The 26297-nt window shown below is 38.8% G+C and overlaps 1 protein-coding gene across 2 annotated transcripts in view; it reads left to right on the top strand.

Moving 5' to 3' along the window:
- The first annotated feature begins 10526 nt into the window (after positions 1-10526).
- Positions 10527-26297, top strand: part of LOC126612438 (uncharacterized) — a 72683-nt gene continuing 56912 nt past the window's right edge. The window contains exons 1-3 of one of the 2 annotated variants that reach the window (XM_050280838.1): positions 10607-10757; positions 13124-13636; positions 14023-14790. In XM_050280838.1, coding sequence (XP_050136795.1) covers positions 10679-10757; positions 13124-13636; positions 14023-14555 — 1125 coding nt within the window. In that variant the 5' untranslated portion in view covers positions 10607-10678 and the 3' untranslated portion in view covers positions 14556-14790. Of the gene's footprint in view, positions 10758-13123; positions 13637-14022; positions 14791-26297 lie in introns of those variants that run through there. The other variant, XM_050280839.1, reaches the window with a different exon arrangement.

Raw genomic sequence — 26297 nt, forward strand, 5'->3', positions numbered from 1 at the left:
TTGAGGAAGTAAACAAGTTGAAGGCCGAACGTCAGACCGAGATACCTAACTAGAACCAACCCAGGCTTGGCCCTCTCACAAGAAAGATCCTCGACACCCACTTTCAAGCGAAGATAAAACAAAAGCTTGGTTTACAACTCTATACTGGAAGGGATGACCGATTGAACACCTTAACTTCTTTGAGTTCACCATGGCATCTCAGATGCACACCGATGAAAAGTGATGTCTTCTCTTCCCTTCCACCCTTTCTGGCGGAGCTCTAAACGGGTATTGTTGTCTTCCACCAGAGATAGTAGACTCATTTGAGGAACTAAGGAAACTATTTGTCTCTCAACACATTTTCTAGACCGATCGTTTACATTTTGCAGATGACTTGTACATTACTTGCCAGAAGTCGAACGAGTCACTACAAGAGTATGTCGGTCGCTTCAGCTATGAGTATTCTCGCTGCGTTGAGGCAGATGACAAGACTGCCCTTAAAGCTTTCACAGCAGGCCTACGTGATTGTTTCTTCAAGTACATGATCAATGCCAACACTTGGAAGACTTACTTTGAGGTGATGGTACAGGCTTACAGCCACGCCTCCGCCGAAGCAAGGACATACCAAGGGAACCCCCATATGGTTAACCCATATCAACAAGTGGGAAGTGGAAGTCAAGTTTTACAAAATGAGGAGATCTTGGCCATTCAGACACCCATTGCATCATCTCCTGCCTCATTTAGCTACTCGATAAGTCACTAAACGTATTTGTCTCTTGGTAAGAGGAAGGATTTTTACTCTCAGCAAGCCTATTACAACAAGAAGGATAAAAGTTCGTATCAAGACAACTAGGGGTGAACGTACCGTCGACTATTATGACTATGGGGCCAAGCCTTAATTTTTCAAAGTGGAGGACTAGGTACTGAAGGAAATGCTATTATAAGAAGGCATACATTTTACAAATGTTTTGACTCTCAACCGCTTGAGATCTTTTGTCACACAAGCCATTCGACAAATATTTAAAGAAGATGGAATTTAGACAACTTCTTCTGAGTCTTTTGCATTCCTAGCACTGGAACACTTGGTCTACGCTGACCTACCCCTATACTCCAACTCAGAGCTTCAACATGCATACTTTGACATAAAGTATGTGATACTAAGTGTTACAACCAACATGGTTCACATATCGAAAGCATGGATCCCTTCATGCATAGCAAAACATTCATAAGCATCACTCATGTTAATCAACATAAACATTATACATTCCAACACATTCATACATAAATATCATACATTCCAACACATTCATACATAAACATCATACATTTCAACACATCCATAGATAAGCCAACTGTGCTTCGAAAGAGTTTAACATACTTTATGTCATTCGACACTTGCTACGATATGCCTCGACACCTTGCCCTTATTCTCACCAACCAGGTGATGAAATGTACAACCCGTACTTTTCTTCATGCCACCAACCAGGTGATGAAATGTACAACCCGTACTTTAACATCATTTGGTAACTTGCCACTCATGCCACCAACCAGGTGAAGAAGGAACTCATTTTCATGCCACCAAACAAGTGATGAAATGTACAACCCGTACTCTTCTACATGCCACCAACCAAGTGATGAAATGTACAACCCATACTCTAATATCATTTGGCAACTTGCCACTCATACCACCAACCAGGTGAAGAAGGAACTCATCTTCATGCCACCAACCAGGTGATGAAATGTACAACCCGTACTCTCCTTCATGCCACCAACTAGGTGAAGAAGGAACTCATCTATGTGCCACCAACCAGGTGATGAAATGTGATGAAAGGTGATGAAGGAACTCACCTTCGTACCATCAACCAAGAGATGAAAGTAACTCACCATTCATTCCACCAACCAGAAGACGAGTGGTACAACTTGTACATGTGAACTCCTAGCATTCACAAATAATCAAAAACCCTCAAGCTTTACAACTCAACTAGGGGAGCACTTATGCCTAACAAGAGTTATAGTCACCAACAAAGTCTTATTGCAAGCCAACAATGGCTTCAGTGCATGGTATACGAAGATCAAGTTCTTCAGCCTTCTTGCATCTGCTTTAAACATTTCTCCTCTGTAACAATGCAAACACTACAACTCGTAGAAAGCTTCACACACTCTTGATCAAGACTGTTTGAAGAAAATTCAATTTATATGGTTCATCCAAACCTTTGACTACAACAAGGTGTGGCTTGCATCACAATCTCTTGCTCAGCAGTGAGGAAGTAAAATTTGTATATGTTGTTTTTCCCACATTTTCAAATTTCTAGTTTTTCCAAAAAAAAAAAGAAATTGGGAAATTCAACAACTTCAACAAATGGAGGGCAACTACAAATGCCACACACTCTTGATCAAGATAGTGTGAAGCAAAATCAATTCATGGTACCCAACAAAGCTTCAACCTCAAAGCTTCAACACAAAAGCTTCAACAAATGGAGGGTAACTACAATTCTCAAAAGCTTCACACACTCTTGATCAAGATAGTGTGAAGCAAAATCAATTCATGGTACCCAACAAAGCTTCAACTCCAAAGCTTCAGCTACAAAGTTTCAACACAAAAGATTCAGCTACAAAGTTTCAACTCCAAAGCTTCACCTATAAAAGCTTCAACATCAAAGTTTTACTTACAAAAGCTTCAACTCCAAAGTTTCACCTACAAAGCTTCAACACAAAAGCTTCACCACAAAAACTTCACTAACAAAAGCTTCAACAAATAGAGGGCAACTACAATTCTCAGAAGCTTTACACACTCTTGATCAAGATAGTGTGAAGCAAAATCAATTCATGGTACCCAACAAAGCTTCACCTACAAAGCTTCAACACAAAAGCTTCACCAACAAAAGCTTCAAAAAATGGAGGGCAACTACAAATGTCAAAAGCTTCACACACTCTTGATCAAGATAATGTGAAGCAAAATCAATTCATGGTACCCAACAAAGTTTCACCTACAAAGCTTCACCACAAAAACTTCACCAACAAAATCTTCAACAAATGGAGGGCAACTACAAATGCCAAAAGCTTCACACACTCTTGATCAAGATAGTGTGAAGCAAAATCAATTCATGGTACCCAACAAAGCTTCACCTCAAAGCTTCACCATAAAGCTTCAACCATCAAAGCTTCACTACAAAGCTTCAACAACAAAGCTTCACCTACAAAGCTTCAACCTCCAAAGCTTCACCTACAAACCTTCAACTCCAAAGCTTAAAAAAACGAGAGCCCAGGCCTCCCCTTCTTTGAGCCTAACAACTTTCATAACAAATGTATATGAATGAGGAGTTTTGGGCTACCACTTAGAAAAGAAAATGGTGAAGTTTTGTTACTTTGGAAACTTGGCTACTAGCAAGACACCTCCTTCATCAACTCCTTCGACCGGAGACTTGGGGGACTCCTACCATATGATACTGCAACTTGATACTCGGAAGTCTCACGACCACTCAGTGACTTGGATTTTTCAAGTCTCTAACCGAGAAGTTTTCCTCACTAGGGAAATTAAGGGAGCACTACCTTAACCTACATGCTTCACTCACAAAGCTTCAACATACAAGCTTCAACAAAAGAAAAAATTCAAAGAACTTAGTGAAGAAGGCTTTGGTGTATTTAACACAATACGTTGAAATGAAGCAAAGCTTATTTATTGATATCTCCGATAAGTTACAAATATGTACATATACATGAATCAAAATAAACAAACAAGAGGGAGCCTTCACAAAGGTTGCTAAGGAAAAATTTCAGCAGTTGGCAGAGCCCCAGAAAGACAAGGCACCATAGGGTGATCATTCAGAGCCTCAGTGCTAGACAAAACCCCAGAAGAAAAAGGCACCGAAGGTTGATCATTTAGAGCTTCATTACGCGGTACAGCCCTAGAAGACCAAGGCAATAAATGCCTTTGGAACAAACTCACAAACCTCTGATAATCAAGTAAAATCTGACCATCATATTCCTACAAATAGTCGAGCTTCCTCTTCATGTTTGTAGCATAGTCATGTGCGAGCTTGTGCAACTGTTTATTCTCATGTTTGAGCCCTCTGATCTCCTGTTTGAGACTTATCACTTCAACAGCCAATGATTCAACTTGGCGGGTTCGAACAAATAGCGTTGGGCCATATTAGACACAGAACATGCACACTGAACATTGAGAGTCAGAGAATCCTTAACAACCAACTCATTAGACCGTTTGGAAAGTAGTATGTTAACTTTGGGAATGAGAAAGTTCTTGGCCACCACCGTAATGGTCATATCATTCTTCATCACAGAGTCCCCAACGGTAAGAGGACTAGTAGGGGATAAGAAGTGGGCGCTATATGTTGTCTTAATGAGCCATGACTACCTCTTCACTAAAGTTCAAGTCAAAACGACGGTCGGATGGGCCAGACATTCTTAGAAATGATGAAGGAGAAATGAGGTCCAATAAATCTTTGAATTACAAAAATAAGGGGAAAATTCCTACAAGCAATAACTCGTTGAACGTACTTTTTGCACACAATTGGTGCCCCTATAAAAGAAAGGGCAACATGGCCGTTGGTTCAAAAATCGAAGAGGCACCACTCTCCGGATTTCGAGAAATGGATTTTTCTGAGTAAAATATGTCGACAATCTCCACACGCAACATCAGCTTCTCGGGTACCATAGATAACTTTGCCAAAGATCTCTGACAAAGTTTAAACACATAAATTTTAAAGGTCCAGCTACCCTACCATTACCCACAAGGGTAAAGGAACAACACCACTGCTTGATAACTGGAAAGTCCCTATGTGTGTCAGCCTCTGTGCTCTATGGCAAGGCAGATTGGCAAAAATGCCCAACCTTTACTCACATCGAGAAAACACTCCCAACATGATTACTTGCTAAAAAATCGAAGAGGTACCGCTCTCCAATTCTCGAGAGCCAGACTCCCACCAAGATTGCTTTCTAAAAAATCGAAGAGGCACCGCTCTCTGAATCTCGAGAGCCAGACTCCCACCATGATTGTTTTCTAAAAAATCGAAGAAGCACCGCTATCTGAATCTCGAAAGCCAGACTCACAACAAGATTGCTTTCTCAAAAATCGAAGAGGCATCGCTCTCTAAATCTAGAGGGCCATATCCCCAATAGGATTGCTTGTTCAAAAATCAAAGAGGCAACGCTCTCCGAATCTTGAGAGCCAGATCCCCAACATGATTGCTTGTTCGAAAACCGAAGAGGCACCGCTCTCCGAACTTCGAAAGCCAGATTTCATTGGATAAAATTTGTCTGCAATATTCACACGCAACATCAGCTTTCTAGATACCATAGACCACTTTTTCAAAGTGCTTTAACAAAGTTAAAACACGTGTATCTTGCAGCTCCCACTACATTGCTATGACCGAGAAGGGTAAAGGAACAACGTTACTACTTGCTATTAGGACAATTCCTATATATGTCGACCTCCATCATCCACAGCCAGGCAGACCTGCAAATAAAAAAAATGCTTAACTTTTCTTAACATCAGAAAGGGCACTCTAAGTAGAGTCTCTCGAAATACTCAGTTTTTTCCCCCCGATAATACCTCTGCAAACAAACTACACCAGAGCAAGAATATCTCATATCATCAGGGTTAAAAGCAAGAGTATCCCATGTCATGCTTTTTCCCTGTCTTTTCCTTTGCCCTTGTTCTTACCTGCAAGACAAGGAGAAAGATAGCAATCAGTCAGCACTTGGAATTAAGCTTCCAGTCAGAAACTGACTGCCTGGAACCCCTTGCTTGGTTACTTACCTGACATTGCTCTCGAGTACTCATCTTCAACATCTTGTGCTTCCAGAAAAGATACCACATCTGCCTGAGGAACAGATAGGGCAAGTGAGAAAGATACAAGGAAGTATGTGGAGATAAGCGCAACAGAACACGTGCCGATTCATCTATTACTTTGTCAACAACAAAAGTATCTCATATCATCTAGGTCGAACGCACTCTTGATTTGATAGACTTGTTTTGACCCTCAAATTCTTAAGTCGACCTTATACTCTGGAGGAAACTAGAAAACCTTCCAGCCCAGTTCAAGAATAAGTCTGTGGAAAGTTACTTCTTCAAAAGCAAAGTATCTCATATCATATCTTCTCATATTTCTTCTATTTATCCTTCATGCTGCCTACAAGATAGGGAGAATGAAAACAATCAACCGAAACTCAAAATCGAACTTCTGATCTGGGACTGATTGCTAGGAGCTCTGATTGCTTACCTTGTCTGTCACCTCTTTCGGCAGATCTCCTAACTCGACGACTTGGAGGACTCTTATTACATGGTTTGTATCGCGCTTGACCAAGCCTAAAACTACAAGTCAGCTTCAAGTGAAATTGATACATTACCTTGTGCATTTCCACCGGTTAAAGATACCATCCCTGGATGGAGGAAAAGTACTTCTAAAGAAGATGCCACATTTACCTATGAGACAGATAAGGCAAGTGAAGACGATACCACACTTCGGTACTTAGAAGTTTTGTGATTACTCAGCGGCTTGGATCTTGCAAGTCCCCAACCGAGGAGCTTCCCTCACTCGGGAACTTAGGGGAGCACTGTTTGTACCATACTTGACCAATCCCGAAACTATAGAGCACCGGTCAATGTTATACCGTCAAAGACTTAGAAGAGTTTCATCCAACCAGAAGGCCAATCACATCACGACACATGTTGACATCAGAAGCCAATCATAGCGCGACACGTGTCAACATCGGAAGCCAATCACAACACGACACGTGTCAATGTCAGAACAAAGCTAGAAACTCTCTTATATAAAAGGAGATAATTCTCCCACAATATTTCCTAGTGTCATTTGTACTAAATCATTCACTAGTACTCACAAAATGAGAGTTTGAACCTATGTACTTGTGTAAACCCTTCACAATTAATGAGAACTCCTATATTTCATGGACGTAGTCAATCTGGATGAACCACGTACATCTTATGTTTGCTTTCTTATCTCTATCCATTTACATATTATCCACACTAGTGACCGGAGCAATCTAGCGAAGATCACAAACTTAACATTTTTTGTTGTATCAAAGTCCTCACTGATTTTGTACATCAACAATTTACACTAAAAAAAAAAGATGTGACCTTCGTTTTAAATCCCTCCCCTTTTCTTTATTAGTCCACGTGCCAATAGGAATTTCAAAAACCCATTCCTTGTAGGAAGAGGAGAGCAGCACAGCATCGAATTCTTCCAAAGTTTGCACAAAATCAGCAAAACCCACTAATTATTGGTCCAAAGTCCAATATTACATCGACCACGCACAAATCACGCATAGCCACTTCCCTATTCCTTCGTGCTTTTCTTGTAATTCTTCTTGAAAATCTATATTTCGAACTATGATTATATGATGTTATTCAGAAATACGGTTTGGTAGTATTTCTCTTCATTTATAAGTGAGATGTCTTAGATTCGAATATCGTGGATGGTGAATTCGATACCAAATTAGGTTGTCTATTATGTGACTTAACCGAACTTCTCCTAATGTAAAAATATTGATGTACTAAAAAAAAATATATGATTATAGGATAATAATTAGGAGACCAAATTTTTAAACAAAATTTTGTAAATGAAATGATATGGTTGTTAATAATTGGATTATTACTTAAGTGTTGATTAACGTTTTATTTTCTTTTGGTGACACATCATTTGTTTTGCAAATTTGGTTTAAGAATTTGGTATCTATAGCATTATCCTTTCTATAAAACTCACATAAAACACATCAAATCTAACTATTTAAAATAAAACCATGATAATTTAATAGATAAAAAGTGTACAAAATATACGTCAAATATCAACACACGGTAATCACGATAACATATCATATAGTTGTTTTAACAAATGTATTGTTGTTTGAGCTCAAAATCATAAGTTTATGTTTCAGTCTTCTTCACCATATACAACCTGATCGATTTGGTTGATTGGGACACACTTCACAACACATGCATCCATGTTGAATTGTAGCCCAAAGTCGTCCACATATGATAATATTCCCATGCAATATTGCTTCTCCTCCCAACCACCATCCACCGGATGCCATAATAAACTACGCAAATTATTGCCGACCACAAAGAAACAGTAGAAAAAGGAAGATAATAAAGTAATAATGTATTAAGAAATTGAAGGAATACTCAATCAAGATGTCCATTTGCACATGGGTTTCCAGTATCCACTTGCCAAAAGGATCGATATAGAAGATCTGTTTTTAATTTACGATTTTTCAACCCCTTCTGAATTTTGATTGATTATGTAATGTGCATTTGTTTGATTTGATGTTTTTCTGTTCCTCCCACGAGCTACAAATTTTGTAGGAAAAAGATAATAAAAATGGATTCGATACTGTTGGGTGGTGATCAAAGGAGATGGACTAGTCATTTATCCTTGAAGATGAATCATAGTTGGATGTTTTATATTTTGTTTCAATGATATTTTTTTTAAACAACATTTTAATGAGATTTTTGTAGGTGCTAAAGTGTGGAATGCAGTTTTATACATATTTTATTTTATTTTACTTTTATAGAAGAAATGGTATATTATTAAGAGAGATGAATAGGCGACTTAGACATGGCGTTATATATGGATAAACAATTTTTAATGACCGTTAACATAAGAGCTAATATGATGTGGAAAAAATAACGCACAACCAACGATAGATAACTAAGGTTCAACCATCAATAGGACAATGACTATAATATAAATCAGTTGCAAAATTAACATAACACGATAGATTTATAACGAGAGCACACTCAATAACTTAAACTCTGTGTATAATAAAAACTACACATAACAGTTAACTCGTTACGAGGCGTCAAATGTGATGGAATCCATGCACTTGAGTGTGTCCATCAGTCCAGTCGCCGGCACCTTCTATGAAGGTGTCCACCGCAACCATGTGGCTCTGCATGCTAAGATTCAAAGGTTGATCATACAGTTTATGAGTCACCCTCAAACCGACATCGTATAAGCAAACCAATTAGTGAAACACATGCATTTTGAATGGCTTGTCTATAAGTATAACCTCCCCCGGAAAATAGTACCTGAAATCCCAAGCTAAGGATCGGTATTTCTAAGACTTTAGTGAAAAAAAAAAAGAAAAAAAAATTAACATTTAAGAGTACGCGTCTGATGTTTACAAACACCAAGAAATTCCTGTATTCTTCGAGTTTATGGAATTAATATTGCCTGGCAAATATCTATTTGTTACACTCAAAGAATTTAATTTTTATCATCTTTTAAATCCCAAAATAGTGTACTAGTCCAAAAATTAAATTATAATTTGGCTATGTTTTGAAATAAGATATTTGAAAGGGGCTTAAAATAAAAACTGTTCGAACTATTTTTTTTAATTACAAAATTTTAAACTAATCTACACTAACGAGAGTGAGAGGGTTTGAACTCGAAATATAGTGAGGTGAAGAATAACTACCAAAGTTATCCACCACTTACAAAAACTATTCAATTGTTCTAATGTATAAATTTGTCTCAATATCCTTGATTTAAGTACCCTGACCAGATAACAATGTTTCTCACAATGTGGTTTAGATTTCATATGAACTGTACTGAAACTTGCATCTGGTTGGAGGATAGGCCACGTTGGCTTGCGTCTTCTTACCTTCAGAATGATGTTGCAAAGTTACGAAGTCCTAATGTATGAAGCTTTAACCAAGAGCCATTTCTATCAACAAATAAAGGAAGAAAAAAATGGAAAAGAAAGAAGGAAACAAAGTTAATTTTTATCCACAGTAAATCATTTTGGTCATCTATGAAAAATCTGTCAATATCTTCATTAAGTGAAGAGATTGGTTTGACAAAAATACCTTTGAAAAGTTGGTCACGTGGTCCTTTACGTGACAATTTAACGAGGATATTGACAGATTTTTCATAGAAGAACAAAAATGATTTACGGTTTTCATTGTTAGAGACCAAAATAAATAATTATGCTAATTTCAAAAACCATTTTAACTAAAAAGTCTTGTTTTATTGCATTGAGAGGTAGCAGAGTTCGGATTCTAATCCTAGCTCATTATCTAATTTATTATTGGAGTCGATTTCAAATACAACAAAACTACATACTATTATGGAGTAGGTACTAAATAATGGACATTATTAGCGATAAAATCCACCATTTATTTGGTTAATTTGAACGATTAAACAATGTCCGATTCAAATAATTTATTGTAAAAATGATCCTCAAATAAAGATTACAAAATTAAACGATTCTGATTATGAAATTTTTACGATAAAAAATACATAACTCGCAAGTGAAGTATGAATTTATTTCCAAAATAAAGATATAAAAGTATTTTTATTTTCACCTAATCCCAAGTCTCAATCAATCAATCAATCGCAAATAATAGTATATTATATTAATAGAGAGTTAATGAAGCGTTGTTTTTTTGTGAAGATTGCCTTGGCAGCGGGTTTTCTAGCTATGGACTAAAATTAAGGAAGAGTTTCGTAATATACGCATATTTTGCAAACTTCGAGGAAGGTGGTGCGTAAGCCAAAGGATACCTCTAAACCTTCCAATAATGTCATTCACGTGGTTTACTACAAACTCGGAGGCTTTTCCATGTCGGCCAGCAGTATATAAACCAGTGCTCACTCCCTGGGATCTCAAATCAAACCCTTCCAACCCTTCTCCCTCACGCATAAACACTCTGAGAGTCACGATGAATAACAAACTCACAGTGCTGCTGGTTCTGCTATGTGCAGCTAATTTCCACGTCACCTTATCATTTGTCACAGATGGTAAGCTCTCCTCTGTTATTTATGCTGTTTTTATCTCTTTATTTATAGACTATTTTCACACAGCTCCTAGGTAGGAGGTTGTCATAAATATTGAAGTCTCGTATTATAAGCGATCTCCATCTGCTTCTGGTTTAGTCCCTATGCAATAAGTGAGAGATTTTTAAGTGTATCAAAATATAGGTCGAGACATTAATGAATATCGTACTTGTTTCAAAAAAAAAAAACATAGGTCGACACATTAAGTGTTATAACATAAGTAGAAGAAAATTATGAAATATACCCTTACAGTTATGTCGTCTATTTATATTATAACACATAATATACTATTTTGTGTTTCGGATACACAAAAACTTCTTGCAGTGAGTTCAGACACTCTTTAACTCAATGAAGATGTTGTTTTCATTGATTTCTTACTTGTAAAGTCCTGCAAATAATAAATTCCTTCTCCTAAGTTTTTAATACCACGATAGCTAGAATTCAGGCTAAGCCATAAATGAGTCATATGAAATTATTGTTTACAGGAGTCAAATTTAAGAACCTACAACTATACATAATGCAAAATACCACAAAAACGTAAGACTAGTTAGTAATTTCTTCTTCTAAATTGAAAACACAAATTATAATGGAAAAAAGAAATATGAAAATGCCCTACTGCTTGGGAGAAAGTCTTCTTCGGGAGCATATGCATATATTTTTGGTTGGCCAGGTGTTCATTTCTTTCAGTGCCCAAAAAACGTTTTAGCTAGCTGCTTAGTTTATGAATATCATTTTCGATCATGTTGAAGGATGGTAGTTACATTCAGTATTATGATTTAGTGATATTTATCATCACTTTTAAGTGAAAATTTTTAAATTCGACTTCGTAGCTCATAAATCGTATCAAATAACTTTGACACATTATCTTAGGTTGGGTTTGGGAGTGAGGTGCTTAAAAAAAAAGCACCCATGAAAAAAAGTTGTGAGGGTTTTGGGTGTTTGGTAAACTGAAAAAAAAGGCTTATTTTGGAAGCTGCTATGAGAATAAGCTGAAATAAAAAAAAAAAGCTGAAGCTGCTATTTGCAGCTTTGGAAAACTGGTTTTTTTTCAAAGCACACGGAGCTACAGTGCTCCTTTAATGAAAAGACCCACTATCAGACTGTTTTTTTTTTTCCAAAAGCACTTTTACAAAAAGGTTTAACAAACACTCTGCTGATTTATTTCACAGCCGCTTATTCTCACTGCAGCTTTTTTTCAAAGCACAGCAATACCAAACCAGCCCTTAGTACAATTTACACATCATTTAGTCATACCGTACCGCCAAATTGACACTAAAATATACATGATATTTTTGCACATGAAAAGAGCCCTAGACTATCTTTTTGCACATGGAAATCTTGTCGGGCGGAGCTGTACATCTTGTTTGCATGGCTGGCAGCACCACTATCGTTTTCATCTTATTCCCAAGTTGTACTTAATACGTTGATAATTACTAAAATACCCTTATTGTTCACATTTTATACACTCAAAACTCAAAAGGACGATCGATACAATCAATCGGCTATCTAATTTGGGTACTAGACAAGTCCTAGATAAGGATTTTGTCCCCCATAAGGTCATCGACAAGATTTGATCAACTATGTGGGTGCCACCTTTGATCAAATATTGATCATTAACCATATCATTATCATGTACTACCAAATACTTTTTAGGGTGTCACATGTGAACTTGTTCGTACTTGCATAATAATTCATTTGTAGATAACATGTCACACATACAAGAAATTTGCAGGCAATTCAATTGATTTAAAATATTTACTCTTGTGACCGGTGTCTTATGTTTGAACTCTTTTTACGAATATAACTAGTACACACTAGATTTATAAATTTACTAAAATTATAATACGTAAACGACTAATCCAAACATATATGTATTACATTATATTGTTTGATTTTCAATTAATTGGCAACAGATTTATTATAGGTTTTGACATTGGCTCATCACCCCATTTTCATATATCACAATTACTATTTTTATTGTTGGGGGAGAAACTAGAAAACAAGAAACAATGTGATCACATCACATGATCGGTCGATACATAGCATGTGATCCTCTCGTGGCATCAATAATATGATTTAATATTAGGAACAAAGGCAAATACAATCTCACATGCTACTAAAACTTACTAACTGTAGCTTTCGGTGGTCCTTTTCATTTCATATTATTTCTTAAAATTAATTTTGTTAAGAGTTTTGGCCTTTAAATGATGTGGTATGTGACAACAATATGCGAACAAATCAAATATTGTCATGTCAGTTAGTGGTCACAACTGTAAGATTTGTTTGAGTGAATTTACATGTTATTGACCATAACCCTGTTCATTTCTCAGGCTTATTACCCAACGGCAACTTCGAGTACGGTCCAAAGCATTCAGAACTCAAGGGCACGGTAGTGACGAACCCTAACGCAATTCCCAACTGGGAAATATCAGGCTTCGTCGAGTACATAAAATCAGGTCAAAAACAAGGTGACATGCTGCTGCTCGTCCCTGAGGGCGGCTTCGCAGTGAGGCTCGGGAAGGAGGCCTTGATCAAGCAGAAGTTGAAGCTCACAAAAGGCGGCTTCTACTCCGTCACATTCACCGCTGGTCGGACGTGCGGGCAGGAGGAGAAGCTGAACGTGTCCGTCAATCCCAACGTTGAAGAAAAAGACTGGGGAATAATGCCAATCCAGACAATGTACAGCAGCAATGGATGGGATTCGTATGCATGGGGTTTCAATGCAGATTCTGATGAGGTTGAGCTTGTGATCCATAACCCTGGGGGGGAGGAAGATCCTGCTTGTGGCCCACTTATTGATTCTGTTGCTTTGAAGCTCTTGGAACCTCCTAAACGTACTAGAGGTAAAAAGTTGTGGTTTTTTGTTTGCTCTTGCTAATATGAATCATTTATAGCGTCAACTATATTGTTCAAATGATAATTTGATAACATAACTTGTCAGATCTAAATTATTATTTTTTAAATATCATACGCAAAATTTAAGAAAAATTTCATTGGTATCATATTGATACATTTTTTTTATTGAGCTATATTAATACATTACTAACCACATTCTCGATTGCCTTCTTTTTAAAGATAGAACTAACTTGTAACCCAAGTCAATTGTTCGTGAATTTGATATGACACATAATAACAATATGACGTAACATATGTTACAAACATTTAATGTTGTCATTTTGTACCAGAAAAAAGTTACTTTATCATTTTTGTTCAATTATTATTTTTCCAGCCAACTTGTTGAAAAATGGAAACTTCGAAGAAGGGCCCTATGTGTTGCCCAACACATCATGGGGAGTCCTAATCCCACCCCACATAGAAGACGACCACAGCCCACTCCCAGGCTGGATCATCGAGTCTCTCAAGGCCGTTAAGTACATCGACTCCCAGCACTTCTTCGTACCCGAAGGCCGTAAAGCCATCGAGCTTGTCGGCGGCAAAGAAAGCGCATTGGCCCAAGTCGTCTTCACCAAGCCTGGCAAGCTCTACGCCCTTACATTCTCCGTAGGTGACTCCAACAACGCCTGCGAAGGCTCCCTCATCGTCGAGGCGTTTGCCGGCAAAGACACCCTCAAGGTGCCGTACCAGTCCAAAGGCAAAGGTGGGTTCAAGCGCGCGAGGCTCCTTTTCACCGCCGTGGGGCCGCGAACCAGGATCATGTTCTACAGCACGTTTTACACCATGTCCGCCGACCACTCTGGGTGTCTGTGCGGCCCCATCATTGACGATGTGAAGTTGCTTAGCGTTCGTAAAGTACGTGTTTGATGAAATGCCTCTCAGAAAAAGTTATGCGGCTAGTTTGGTCTTTTAGCTGATTTAAGTTATATGGGAAGGGGAGTTTCTGAATTTTACTTTTGTTGTAGTAGGAGGTAGATGTGTATTACGAGCTTAACCACACGGGTGTTATCTATATATGTGATGTGTACCAGTGTTTAAAATATCAACGAAGTTGTCGATATTTCCATCGAAATATCCGTAAAATCAAGAATTGATTTGGGAAGCGAGTGTGAAATGCAAACTTCATCCTACATTGGTGAGATATCGGAAAATTCATGAAGATCGACAATGTTTACCGTTCAATACGGAAATTTCGCCATAACCCATCGCAGATTTCAACTTTTGAATTTTTTGAGAAGTTTTTCTCTAATTTTGAATAAGATGAGTTGTTATGCCCACACCAAATTGGAGCTTTCCATCTTCAAATTGACACTTGATCTCTTCATCTTCAAGTTTGTGCGCCGGTTTCTTTTGTTGCTTACAGATCTCTAAAATATATTTGTATTTGTTTGTACCATACTTGACTAATCCCGAAACTACCGAATACTGCAACGTTATACCGTCAATGATCCAGAAGAGTTTCACTTCAACCAGGAGGCCAATCACAGAGCGACACGTGTCGACATCATAAGCCAATCATAGTGCGACACGTGTCAACATCGGAAGCCAATCACAACACGACACTTGTCAATGTCAGAACAAGACTAGAAACTTTCTTTTATAAATAGAGATCATTCTCTCACAATATTTCCTAATGTCATTTGTACTAAATCGTTCACTAGTACTCACTAAAGGAAAGCTTGAACCTATATACTTGTGTAAACCCTTCATAATTAATGAGAACTCCTCTACTCCGTGGACGTAGCCAGTCTGGATAAACCACGTACATCTTGTGTTTGCTTCCCTGTCCCTATCCATTTACATACTTATCCACACTAGTGACCGGAGCAATCTAGCGAAGGTCACAAACTTAACACTTTTTGTTGTACCAAAGTCCCTACTGATTTTGTGCATCAACATTTGGCGCCGTCTGTGGGAACGACACTTATTCCCACTCTCTTCAGCTTTGCCAAGCTGGTTTCCACCATTCGTACACTCTCTTTTGACCAAGCATCATTCTCCAACATGGGGAGCGAAGGAAGCCACAACACACAGAATGACACCCCTCTTGCACCTAGTGTGAAGCAACGAAAGAAGGAAGGAAAAATGGTTACTCTTTAAGCTAAAGTCGATGAGCTAGAAGCTCAGAACAACAAGATAGTAATGAAGAATGAGGTCCTCCAGGAGCAGTATGAGAAGTTCTTTGAGACGCTCCACAAAACTAGGCGTACTCAAACACGCGAGCTCGTTGCCCCTGTGGACATCAACCATCATCATGGTACCCCTAACACGGAGGGTCACCTCCCTTTGACATGGGTATCCCTGATGAGGAGCGAGCTAATCATTAAAACATTGATCAACATGAGACTTCTCTCAACCCAGATGTTTCGACCCAAAGCAGGAGAAGTGGAGGAAGACACCTCCTTGCAAAAGGGTTGGAAGGATCGAAAACCGTTTATCGTGACTGCTGAGACTTCCTAAAGCAAAGTCAAGAGAATCCCCTCTACATATGCTCGAAGATCAATGACCCAAGGGTTTCTGAAAGACTCGATCCTCTCCCACGACCCAGGCCCGCTGCTAATCTAGGGAAGGAACAACAGGTCCCAGAGGAACATGAAGGTACATGGGACTCTGAGGTATTTCGATAGACTCGCCCTAGAAGTCAATACGGCGAGTCCAAGAAAAAACCACATGCCCTTGCTCAAACTTTCCTATTTCCAAGAGGCAATGGAGACTTACGAAAGAAAATTTCAGTGGTACATGGCTCCACTCAGGACCCCCTTGTCCTACATCTCCTTGAAAAAGTAAACAAGTTGAAGGCCGAACGTCAATCCGAGATACCTGACTAGAACTAACCCAGGCCTGGCCCTCTCACAAGGAGGATCCTCGACACCCCATTTCAAGGGAAGACAAAACAAAAGCTTGCTTTACAACTATATACTAGAAGGGAGGACCCAATTGAACACCTTAACCTCTTTGAGTCCACCATGGCATATCAGATGCACACCGACGAAGAACGATGTTTTCTCTTCCCCTCCACCCTCTCTGGTGGAGTTCTAAACTGATATTGCCGTCTTCCACCTGAGACAGTAGACTCATTTGAGGAATTGAGGAAACTGTTTGTTTCTCAACACATCTTCCAGATCGATCGCTTGCATTCTACAAATGACTTGTACACTATTCGCCAGAAGCCGGACGAGTCACTACGAGAGTATGCCGGTCGTTTCAGCAATGAGTATTCTAGTTACGCTGAGGCAAATGACAAGACTGCCCTCAAGGCCTTCACAGCAGGCCTACGTGATTGTTTCTTCAAGTACATAATCAATGCCAACACTTGGAAGACTTACTCTGAGGTGATGGCACATGCTTACAATCACGCCTCCGTCGAAGCAGGGACATACCAAGGGAACCCCCATATGGTTAACCCCTATCAACAAATGGGAAGTAGAAGTCAAGTTCTACCAAGTGAGGAGATCTTGGCCATTCAGACACCCATTGCATCATCTCCTGCCTCATTTAGCTACTCGTTAAGTCACCAAACGTATCTGTCTCTTGGTAAGAAGGATTTTTGCTCTCAGCAAGCCCATTACAACAAGAGGGATAAAAGTTCGTATCAAGACAACCATGGGTGAATGTACCGTCGACTATTATGATTATGGGGCCAAGCATCACTCTTTCAAAGTGGAGGACTAGGTACTGAAAGAAATGCTATTATATGAAGGCATACACATTACAAATGTTTTGACTCTCAACCGCTTGAGATCTTTTGTCACACAAGCCATTCGGCAAATATTTAAAGAAGAGGGAATTCAGACAACTTCTTCTGAGTCTTTTGCGTTCCTAGCACTGGAACACTTGGTCTACGCTGACCTACCCTTATACTCTAACTCAGAGCTTCAACATGCATACTTTGACACAAAGTATGTGATACTAAGTGTTACAACCAACATGGTTCACATATCAAAAGCATGGATCTCTTCATGCATAGCAAAACATTCATAAGCATCACTCATATCAATCAACATAAACATCATACATTCCAATACATTCATACATAAACATTATACATTCCAACATATTCATACATTAACATCATACATTCCAATACATCCATACATAAGCCAACTGTGCTTCGAAAGGGTTCAACATACCTTGTGTCTTCGACACTTGCTACAATGTGTATCGACACCTTGCCCTTATTCTCACCAACCAGGTGATGAAATGTGAAGAATGAACTCATCTTCATGCCACCAACCAGGAGATGAAATGTACAACCCGTACTCTCCTTCATGCCACCAACCAAGTGATGAAATGTACAACCCGTACTCTAATATCATTTGGCAACTTGCCACTCATGCCACCAACCAGGTGATGAAATGTACAACCCATACTTTCCTTCATGCCACCAACCAGGTGATGAAATGTACCACTCGTACTCTAATATCATTTGGTAACTTGCCACTCATGCCACCAACCAGGTGAAGAAGGAACTCATCTTCGTGCCACCAACCAGGTGATGAAATGTACAACCCATACTCTAATATCATTTGGCAACTTGCCACTCATGCCATCAACCAGGTGAAGAAGGAACTCATCTTCGTGCCACCAAGCAGGTGATGAAATGTACAACCCATACTTTAATATCATTTAGCAACTTGCCACTCATGCCACCAACCAAGTGAAGAAGGAACTCATCTTCATGCCACCAACCAGGTGATGAAATGTACAACCCGTACTCCCTTTCATGCCACCAACCAGGTGATGAAATGTACAACCCGTACTCTAATATCAATTGGCAACTTGCCACTCATGCCACTAACCAGGTGAAGAAGGAACTCATCTTCGTGCCACCAACCAAGTGATAAAATGTTCAACCCGTACTCTCCTTCATGCCACCAACCAGGTGAAGAAGGAACTCATCTTCGTACCACCAACCAAGTGATGAAAGCAACTTACCATTCATTCCACCTACCAGAAGACGAATGGTACAACTTGTACATGTGAACTCCTAGCATTCACAAATAATCAAAAACCCTCAACCTTGAGAACTCAACTGGGGGAGCACTTATGACCAACAAGAGTTATAGTCATCAACAAAGTCTTATTGCAATCCAACAACAACTTCAGTGCATGGCATACGAAGATCAAGCTATTCAGCCCTCTTGCATCTGCTTCAGACATTTCCCCTCTGTAACAATACAAACACTACAACTTGTAGAAAGCTTCACACACTCTTGATCAAGACACTGTGAAGCAAAACCAATTTATGGTACCAATAAGAGCTTCATCAAAGGAGTTCAACCACAATTCTCAAAAGCTTCACACACTCTTGATCAAGACAGTGTGAAGCAAAACCAATTTATCGCGCCAACAAGAGCTTCATCAATGAAGGGCAACCACAATTCTCAAAAGTTTCACACACTCTTGATCAAGACAGTGTAAAGCAAAACCAATTTATGGTGCCAACAAAAGCTTCATCAATGGAGTGCAACTACAATTCTCAGACCTTCGAAGCAAATTCAAGACTGTTCGAAGCAAATTCAATTTATATGGTTCATCCAAACTTTCGACTACTACAAGGTGTGGCTTGCATCACAATCTCTTGCTCAACGGTGTGGAAGCAAAATTTGTATATGTTGTCTCTCCCACATTTTCAAATTTCTAGTTTCCCAAAAAAAAAAAAAAAAAAAAAAAAAAGGGAAATTCAACAAAGCTTCATCAATAGAGGACAATTACAAATTCTCAAAAGCTTCACACTATCTTGATCAAGATAGTGTGAAGCAAAATCAATTCATGGTACCCAACAAAAGCTTCAACTCCAAAACTTCACCTACAAAGCTTTAACTACAAAGCTTCACTAAGAAAAGCTTGACCCACAAAAGCTTGACCTATAAAAGCTTCACCCACAAAAGTTTGACCTACAAAAGCTTCACCCACAAAAGTTTCACCAATAAAAGCTTGACCCACAAAAGCTTGTCCCTCAAGCTTCACCCACAAAAGCTTCACCCACAAAAGCTTGACCTACAAAAGCTTCACCCACAAAAGCTTCACCCATAAAAGCTTGACCTACAAAAGCTTGACCCACAAAAGCTTGACCTACAAAATCTTGACCCACAAAAGCTTCACCCACAAAAGCTTCACCTACAAAGCTTCAACACAAAAGCTTCACCTACAAAAGCTTTACACTATCTTGATCAAGATAGTGTGAAGCAAAATCAATTCATGGTGCCCAACAAAGCTTCAACCTCAAAGCTTCACCTATAAAGCTTCAACACCAAAGCTTCGCCTACAAAGCCTTTAATATATATATATATATATATTTTTTTTTTTCGGAAATTCGAAAATTCAAAAATTCGGAAATTCAAAAATTCGAAAAAAAATAAAATAAAATAAAAAATTACCTAGGTCTCCTCTTCTTTGGGCCTAACAACTTTCATAACAAATATATATGAAGACAGAGTTTTGGGCTACCACTTAGAAAGGAAATGCCTCATTCGTTAACTCCCTCTACCGGAGACTTGGGGGTATGCTACTGCACCTTGATACTCGGAAGTCTCACGACCATTCAGTGACTTGGATTTTTCAAGTCTCCAAATGAGAAGTTTTCCTCACTCGGGAAATTAAGGGAGCACTACCTCAACCTACATGCGTCACTCACAAAGCTTTAACATACAAGATTCAACAAAAGGAAAAATTCAAAGAACTTAGTAAAGAAGGTCTTGGTGTATTTAACACAATACGTTGAAATGAAGCAAAGCTTGTTTATTGATATCTCCGATAAGTTACAAATATGTACATATACATGAATCAAAATAAACAAACAAGAGGAGCCTTCACAAAGGTTGCTCAGGAGAAGTCTCAACAGTCGGCATAGCCCCAAATCGAAGAGGCACCATAGAGTGATTATTCGGAGCCTCAATACTAGGCAGAACCCCAGAAGGAGGAGGTACCGAAGGTTGATCATTTGGAGCTTCATTACGAGGTACAACCCCAAAAGACGAAGGTAATAAATTCCTTTGGAACAAACCCACAAACCTCTGATGATCAAGTAAAATTTGACCATCAGATTCCTGCAGCTGATCGAGCTTCCTCTTTATGTTTGTAGCATAGTCATGTGCGAGCTTGTGCAACTATTTATTCTCATGCTTGAGCCTTCTGATCTCCTGTTTGAGACTTATCACTTCAGCCGCCAATGATTCAACTTGGCGGGTTCGAGCAAATAGGTGTTGGCCATATTAGACACAGAACCTGCACACTGAACACTGAGAGCCAGAGAATCCTTAACAACCAACTCATCAGACCGTTTGGAAAGTAGTCTGTTATCTTTGGGAGTGAGAAAGTTCTTGGCTATCACCGCAGCGGTCATATCATTCTTCATCATAGAGTCCCCAATGGTAAGATGACCAGTAGGGGATAAGAAGGATGGGCGCCATATGTTGTCTTGAGAAGGCATGGCTGCCTTTTCACCAAAGTTCAAGTCAAAACAATGGTCGGATGGGCCAGACATTCTCAGAAATGATGAAGGAGAAATGAGGTGCAATAAATCTCTGAAGTAAGGAGAAAATTCCTACAAGCAATAACTCTCTGAATGTACTTCTTGCACACAATTGGTGCCCTTATAAAAGAAAGGGCAATAGGGTCGTTGGTTTAAAAATCGAAGAGGCACCACTTTCCACACGCAACATCAGCTCATCGGATACCACAGATAACTTTTCCAAGGATCTTTGAAAAAGGTTAGACACATAAATTTTGAAGGTCTAGCTACTCTACTATTACCCACAAGGGTAAGGGAACAGCACCATTGCTTGATAACTAGAAAGTCCTAATGTGTGTCAACCTCCGTACTTTGTGGCAAGGCAGACTGGCAAAAATGCCCAACCTTTACTCACATTCGAGAAAACACTCCCAACAAGATTGTTTGCTCAAAAATCGAAGAGGCACCGCTCTCCGAATCTCGAGAGCTAGACTCCTAATAGGATTACATGCTTAAAAATCGAAGAGGCATCGCCATTCGAATCTCAAGAGCTAGACTCCCAACATGATTGTTTTCTTAAAAATCAAAGAGACACTGCTCTCCAAATCTCAAGAGTCAGACTCCCAACATGATTACTTTCTCAAAAATCGAAGAGGCACCGCTATTTGAATCTCGAGAGCCAAACTCCCAACAGGATTACTTGCTTAAAAATCGAAGAGGCACATCGCTCCGAATCTCGAGAGCCAGACTCCCAACAGGATTACTTGCTTAAAAATCGAAGAGGTACTGCTATCCGAATCTCAAGAGCCAGACTCCCAACAGGATTACTTGCTTAAAAATCGAAGAGGCACCGCTTTCCGAATCTCAAGAGCCAGACTCCCAACAGGATTGCTTTCTCAAAAATCGAAGAGGCATCATTCTCCGAATCTCGAGAGCCAGATCCCTGACAGGATTGCTTGTTCGAAAATCGAAGAGGCACCGTTCTCCGAACTTCGAGAGGTAGATTTCCTTGGTTAAAGCTTGTCTGAAATCTTCACACGCAACATCAGCTTTCCAGATACCACAGACCACTTTTTCAAAGTGCTTTGACAAAGTTAAAACACGTGAATCTTGCAGCTTCCACTACATTGCTATGACCGAGAAAGGTAAAGGAACAGCCTTACCACTCGCTGTCAGGTAAATTCCTATATATGTCGACTTTCATCCTCCACAGCCAGGCAGACCTGTAAATAAAAAAAAATGCTCAACTTTTCTTCACATCCGAGAGGGCACTCTCAGCAGAGTCTCTCAAAATACTCAGCTTTTTTCCCCCCTGATAATACATCTGTAAACAAGTCACACCAGAGCAAGAGTATCTCATATCATCAAGGTTAAAAGCAAGAGTATCCCATATCATGTTTTTTCCCTATCTTTTCCTTTGGCCTTGTTCTTACCTGCAAGACAATGAGAAATAGAGCAATCAATCAGCACTTGGAATCAAGCTTCCAGTCAGGTACTGACTGCCTGGAACCCCTTGCCTAATTACTTACCTGGCATTGCTCTCGAGTACTCATTTTCAACATCTTATGCTTCCAGAGAAAATACCACATCTGCCTGAGGAACATATAGGCAAGTGAGAAAGATACAAAGAAGCATGTGGTGACAAGCGTAAGAGAACACGTGCCGATACATCCACTACTTTGTCATCAACAAAAGTATCACATATCATCAGGGTCGAAGGTACTCTAGATTTGATGGACTTGTTTTGACCCTCAAATTCTTGAGTCGGCCTTATACTCTGGAGGAAACCAGAAAACCTTCCAGCCTAGTTTAAGAATAAGCCTGTGGAAAGTTACTTCTTCAAAACCAAAAGTATCTCATATCATCTCTTCTCCATTTGCTTCTCCTTATCCTTGTTGCTGTTTACGACACAAGGAGAAGGAGAACAATCAACCGGAAGCCGAAGTCAAACCTCCGATCCAGGTTGTTTGCTTGGAAGTCTGATTGCTTACTTTGTCTGTTTCCTCTTTCGGCAAATCTCCTAGCTCGGCGACTTGGGGGACTCCTACTACATGATTTGTATCGCGCTTGACCAAGCCTGAAACTACAAGTAAGCTTCAAGTGAAATTGATACATTACCTTGTGCATCTCCACCGGTTAAAGATACCACCCTTGGATGGAGGAAAAGTACTTCTAGAGAAGATGTCGCATCTACCTATAAGACAGATAAGGCAAGTGAAGACGATACCACACTTTGGTACTTAGAAGTTTCGTGATTACTCAGCGGCTTGGATCTTGCAAGTCCCCAACCGAGGAGTTTCCCTCACTCGGGAACTTAGGGGAGCATTGTTTGTACCATACTTGACCAATCCCGAAACTACCGAGTACCGGTCAACGTTATACCGTCAAGGACCCAGAAGAGTTTCCCTTCAACCAAGAGGCCAATCACAGAACGACATGTGTCGACATCAGAAGCCAATCATAGTGCGACACATGTCAACATCGGAAGCCAATCACAACACGACACGTGTCAATGTCAGAACAAGGCTAGAAACTCTCTTCTATAAATAGAGATCATTCTCTAACAATATTTCCTAATGTCATTTGTACTAAATCGTTTACTAGTACTCACTAAAGGAGAGCTTAAACCTATGTACTTGTGTAAACCCTTCACAATTAATGAGAACTTCTCTACTCCGTGGACGTAGCCAGTCTGGGTGAACCACATACATCTTGTGTTTGCTTCCCTGTCCCTATCCATTTACATACTTATTCACACTAGTGACCGAAGAAATCTAGCGAATGTCACAAACTTAACACTTTCTGTTGTACTAAAGTCCCTACTGATTTTGTGCATCAACAGTATTACTGATCCAGAATTTTAAATCTTTTAATATCTTTATTTATTTAAGATCTTAATCGTTATCTCCTATTATATTAATGTTATTTTACATAATCAAATGATGTGTTGGATTTGAAAAACACTATGTCTCATAGGCCCCGCTCAGGTGCTAGGCGGCTGGTCACCGCTTCGATTAATGGCTAGGCATTTGAAAATTAAGAAAGGGTGCCTAGACTTGCTGAGGCGCCCGCCTACACCGCCTAGGCACCTGCCTAGCCCGCCTAGACCAGCCTAGACACCTGCGACTCACTTAGACAGAAAATAGATAACTTTCATTTTGCATTTTATTTTTCTCAATAAATTATAAGAGGCTTGTTGAATACTTAAATGAACACACATTATATGCTTGTTCATCATGTTTTCATTATGTTCCAATACTTCATAATATATAGGTAATTTTATTTTATAGTTTATGCTGAAATTATATATATTTGAAGTATAAACTGACAATTATTTACACAAAATATATTAGATTTACTTAAATCCGTCTAAGCGCTAGAACCCAACCTGTTGTCCAACTAGTGCTTAGCGTCTTTTAGAATCTTGGTAAAAGCAAACTGACGCCATTTTTTTCATGAGTAATGCTAGAGAGACAAAATTTACAAACTAAATGATATGTCACCAATAAAAATAAACACATTTATTAATACTTAAGTAATAATCTAATTATTAATTTTAATATTTTTTAATTTAATATTCCTAACATTTTCCTTTTTATCATACAGCAGCAGCAAAACCAATGAAATCAAAACGAATTAACATAAACCGACATTTATGCATGCTTGATGCCAAAAGCTTTTTAAAATTTTTTAAAACAAGCACGAAAAAACACAGCAGCCCTTTCTTAGTCCATCCAAAAACGAAATGGCAGCACCAACTCTTTTGTTTTTTATTGTCAAAGCTCAAATAGCCGCAGCCCTTTTGATTCTTTTGAAAAGCATGACAGCGGCCATTTCTTTCTTTCTTTCAAAACATAGATACAAAAGGGCAGCAGCTTTTCTTTATTTTTTTATTTTTTATTTTTTTGGCCTTTTCCTTTCAAAACGAATAGGTAGCCAACACATCTTTATAATCTTGACCCCTATATGAATTAAGGGTGGGCACGAATCGGGCCTAAATTTAGAGGAACCAAACTGGATCAGTTAAAAAATACAACGGAATAGGAAGGACTGGATATATAAATTTTGAGATTTGAAACCGGACCTAACCCGATCCGTTTGAATTGGATCGATTCAGACCGGGTCCACGGGTCCAATTACATTTTTATTTTTTGTTCATAACAGATCACAAAGGGGTGAATACATTTTTCACAACCGACCACAAAAAGAAAAAAAAGAATACATGTTTCTTAAATTCCCATCTCTCCCTGCCAATATTAACAAATAAGAGCATACAAAGATGAGTTTACATTCAAATCCAATTTGCATGAAATCTTCCACTAATCAACCAAACACAACCTAATTAAAAATAACCAAGTCTGAAGCAGAATATTCAAATATATACAAGCCTGAAACTATCACAGGACATACATATATTCAAATATACAGAAATTGAGAACCCAGAAACAGAAGATTCAAATATGATATTCAATTTTGTGTTCAACCTTTTACCATTTTCCAGCCAAGATACTGCTAAATCTAGAGGATCAGTACCTTTTGAAAAAGCTCTTTCGACCTGTTGTGGAAATGTGTTTCCTAGGCGAGGTTTTCTTTTATTAACTTTGGTTTCATATAAGCACCCACCTTTTACATAAAGAACTCCATATATAAGCTGCAGCTGCAGTAGGAGACTTCAACATGACATAAAACTCTACATGATTGAGATGACATGGGATGAGATTGATTGGCAAACTGATTACAAAATATCAGCACGTTTTTCTCACACATGTGGTAGACACCAAATTCTCTCTAAATATATAAAACCTATTTAGCTGACAATATCTACCAATTAGCCACAACAACTAAATGAGCTGTTGTTTAAGTCCAAACCAAAAAACCAGTTCAACCAGTTCGTATGCTGCCAAAATTAAATGTATTTGAACCAAAACTAACCTAACTAGGTGTAATGCATGACGAATTTACTTGAGTGGATATTTCTAAAATACTTGTTATTTTTGTAATCGAAACTTGAAAGCACGAGAAACAGACTTATATTGAAATAATTACAATTGAAATATGCATTAGTTTAAGACATTACAGACTCAGGTGTTTTGTTTAAGAATTTCCAATTTTACTCAGTTCTCGTTTGAATTGTACATCAGTGGGATAATATTCAA

Source organism: Malus sylvestris, chromosome 17 (genome assembly GCF_916048215.2).
Source record: "Malus sylvestris chromosome 17, drMalSylv7.2, whole genome shotgun sequence".
In the NCBI taxonomy this organism is placed as follows: domain Eukaryota; kingdom Viridiplantae; phylum Streptophyta; class Magnoliopsida; order Rosales; family Rosaceae; genus Malus; species Malus sylvestris.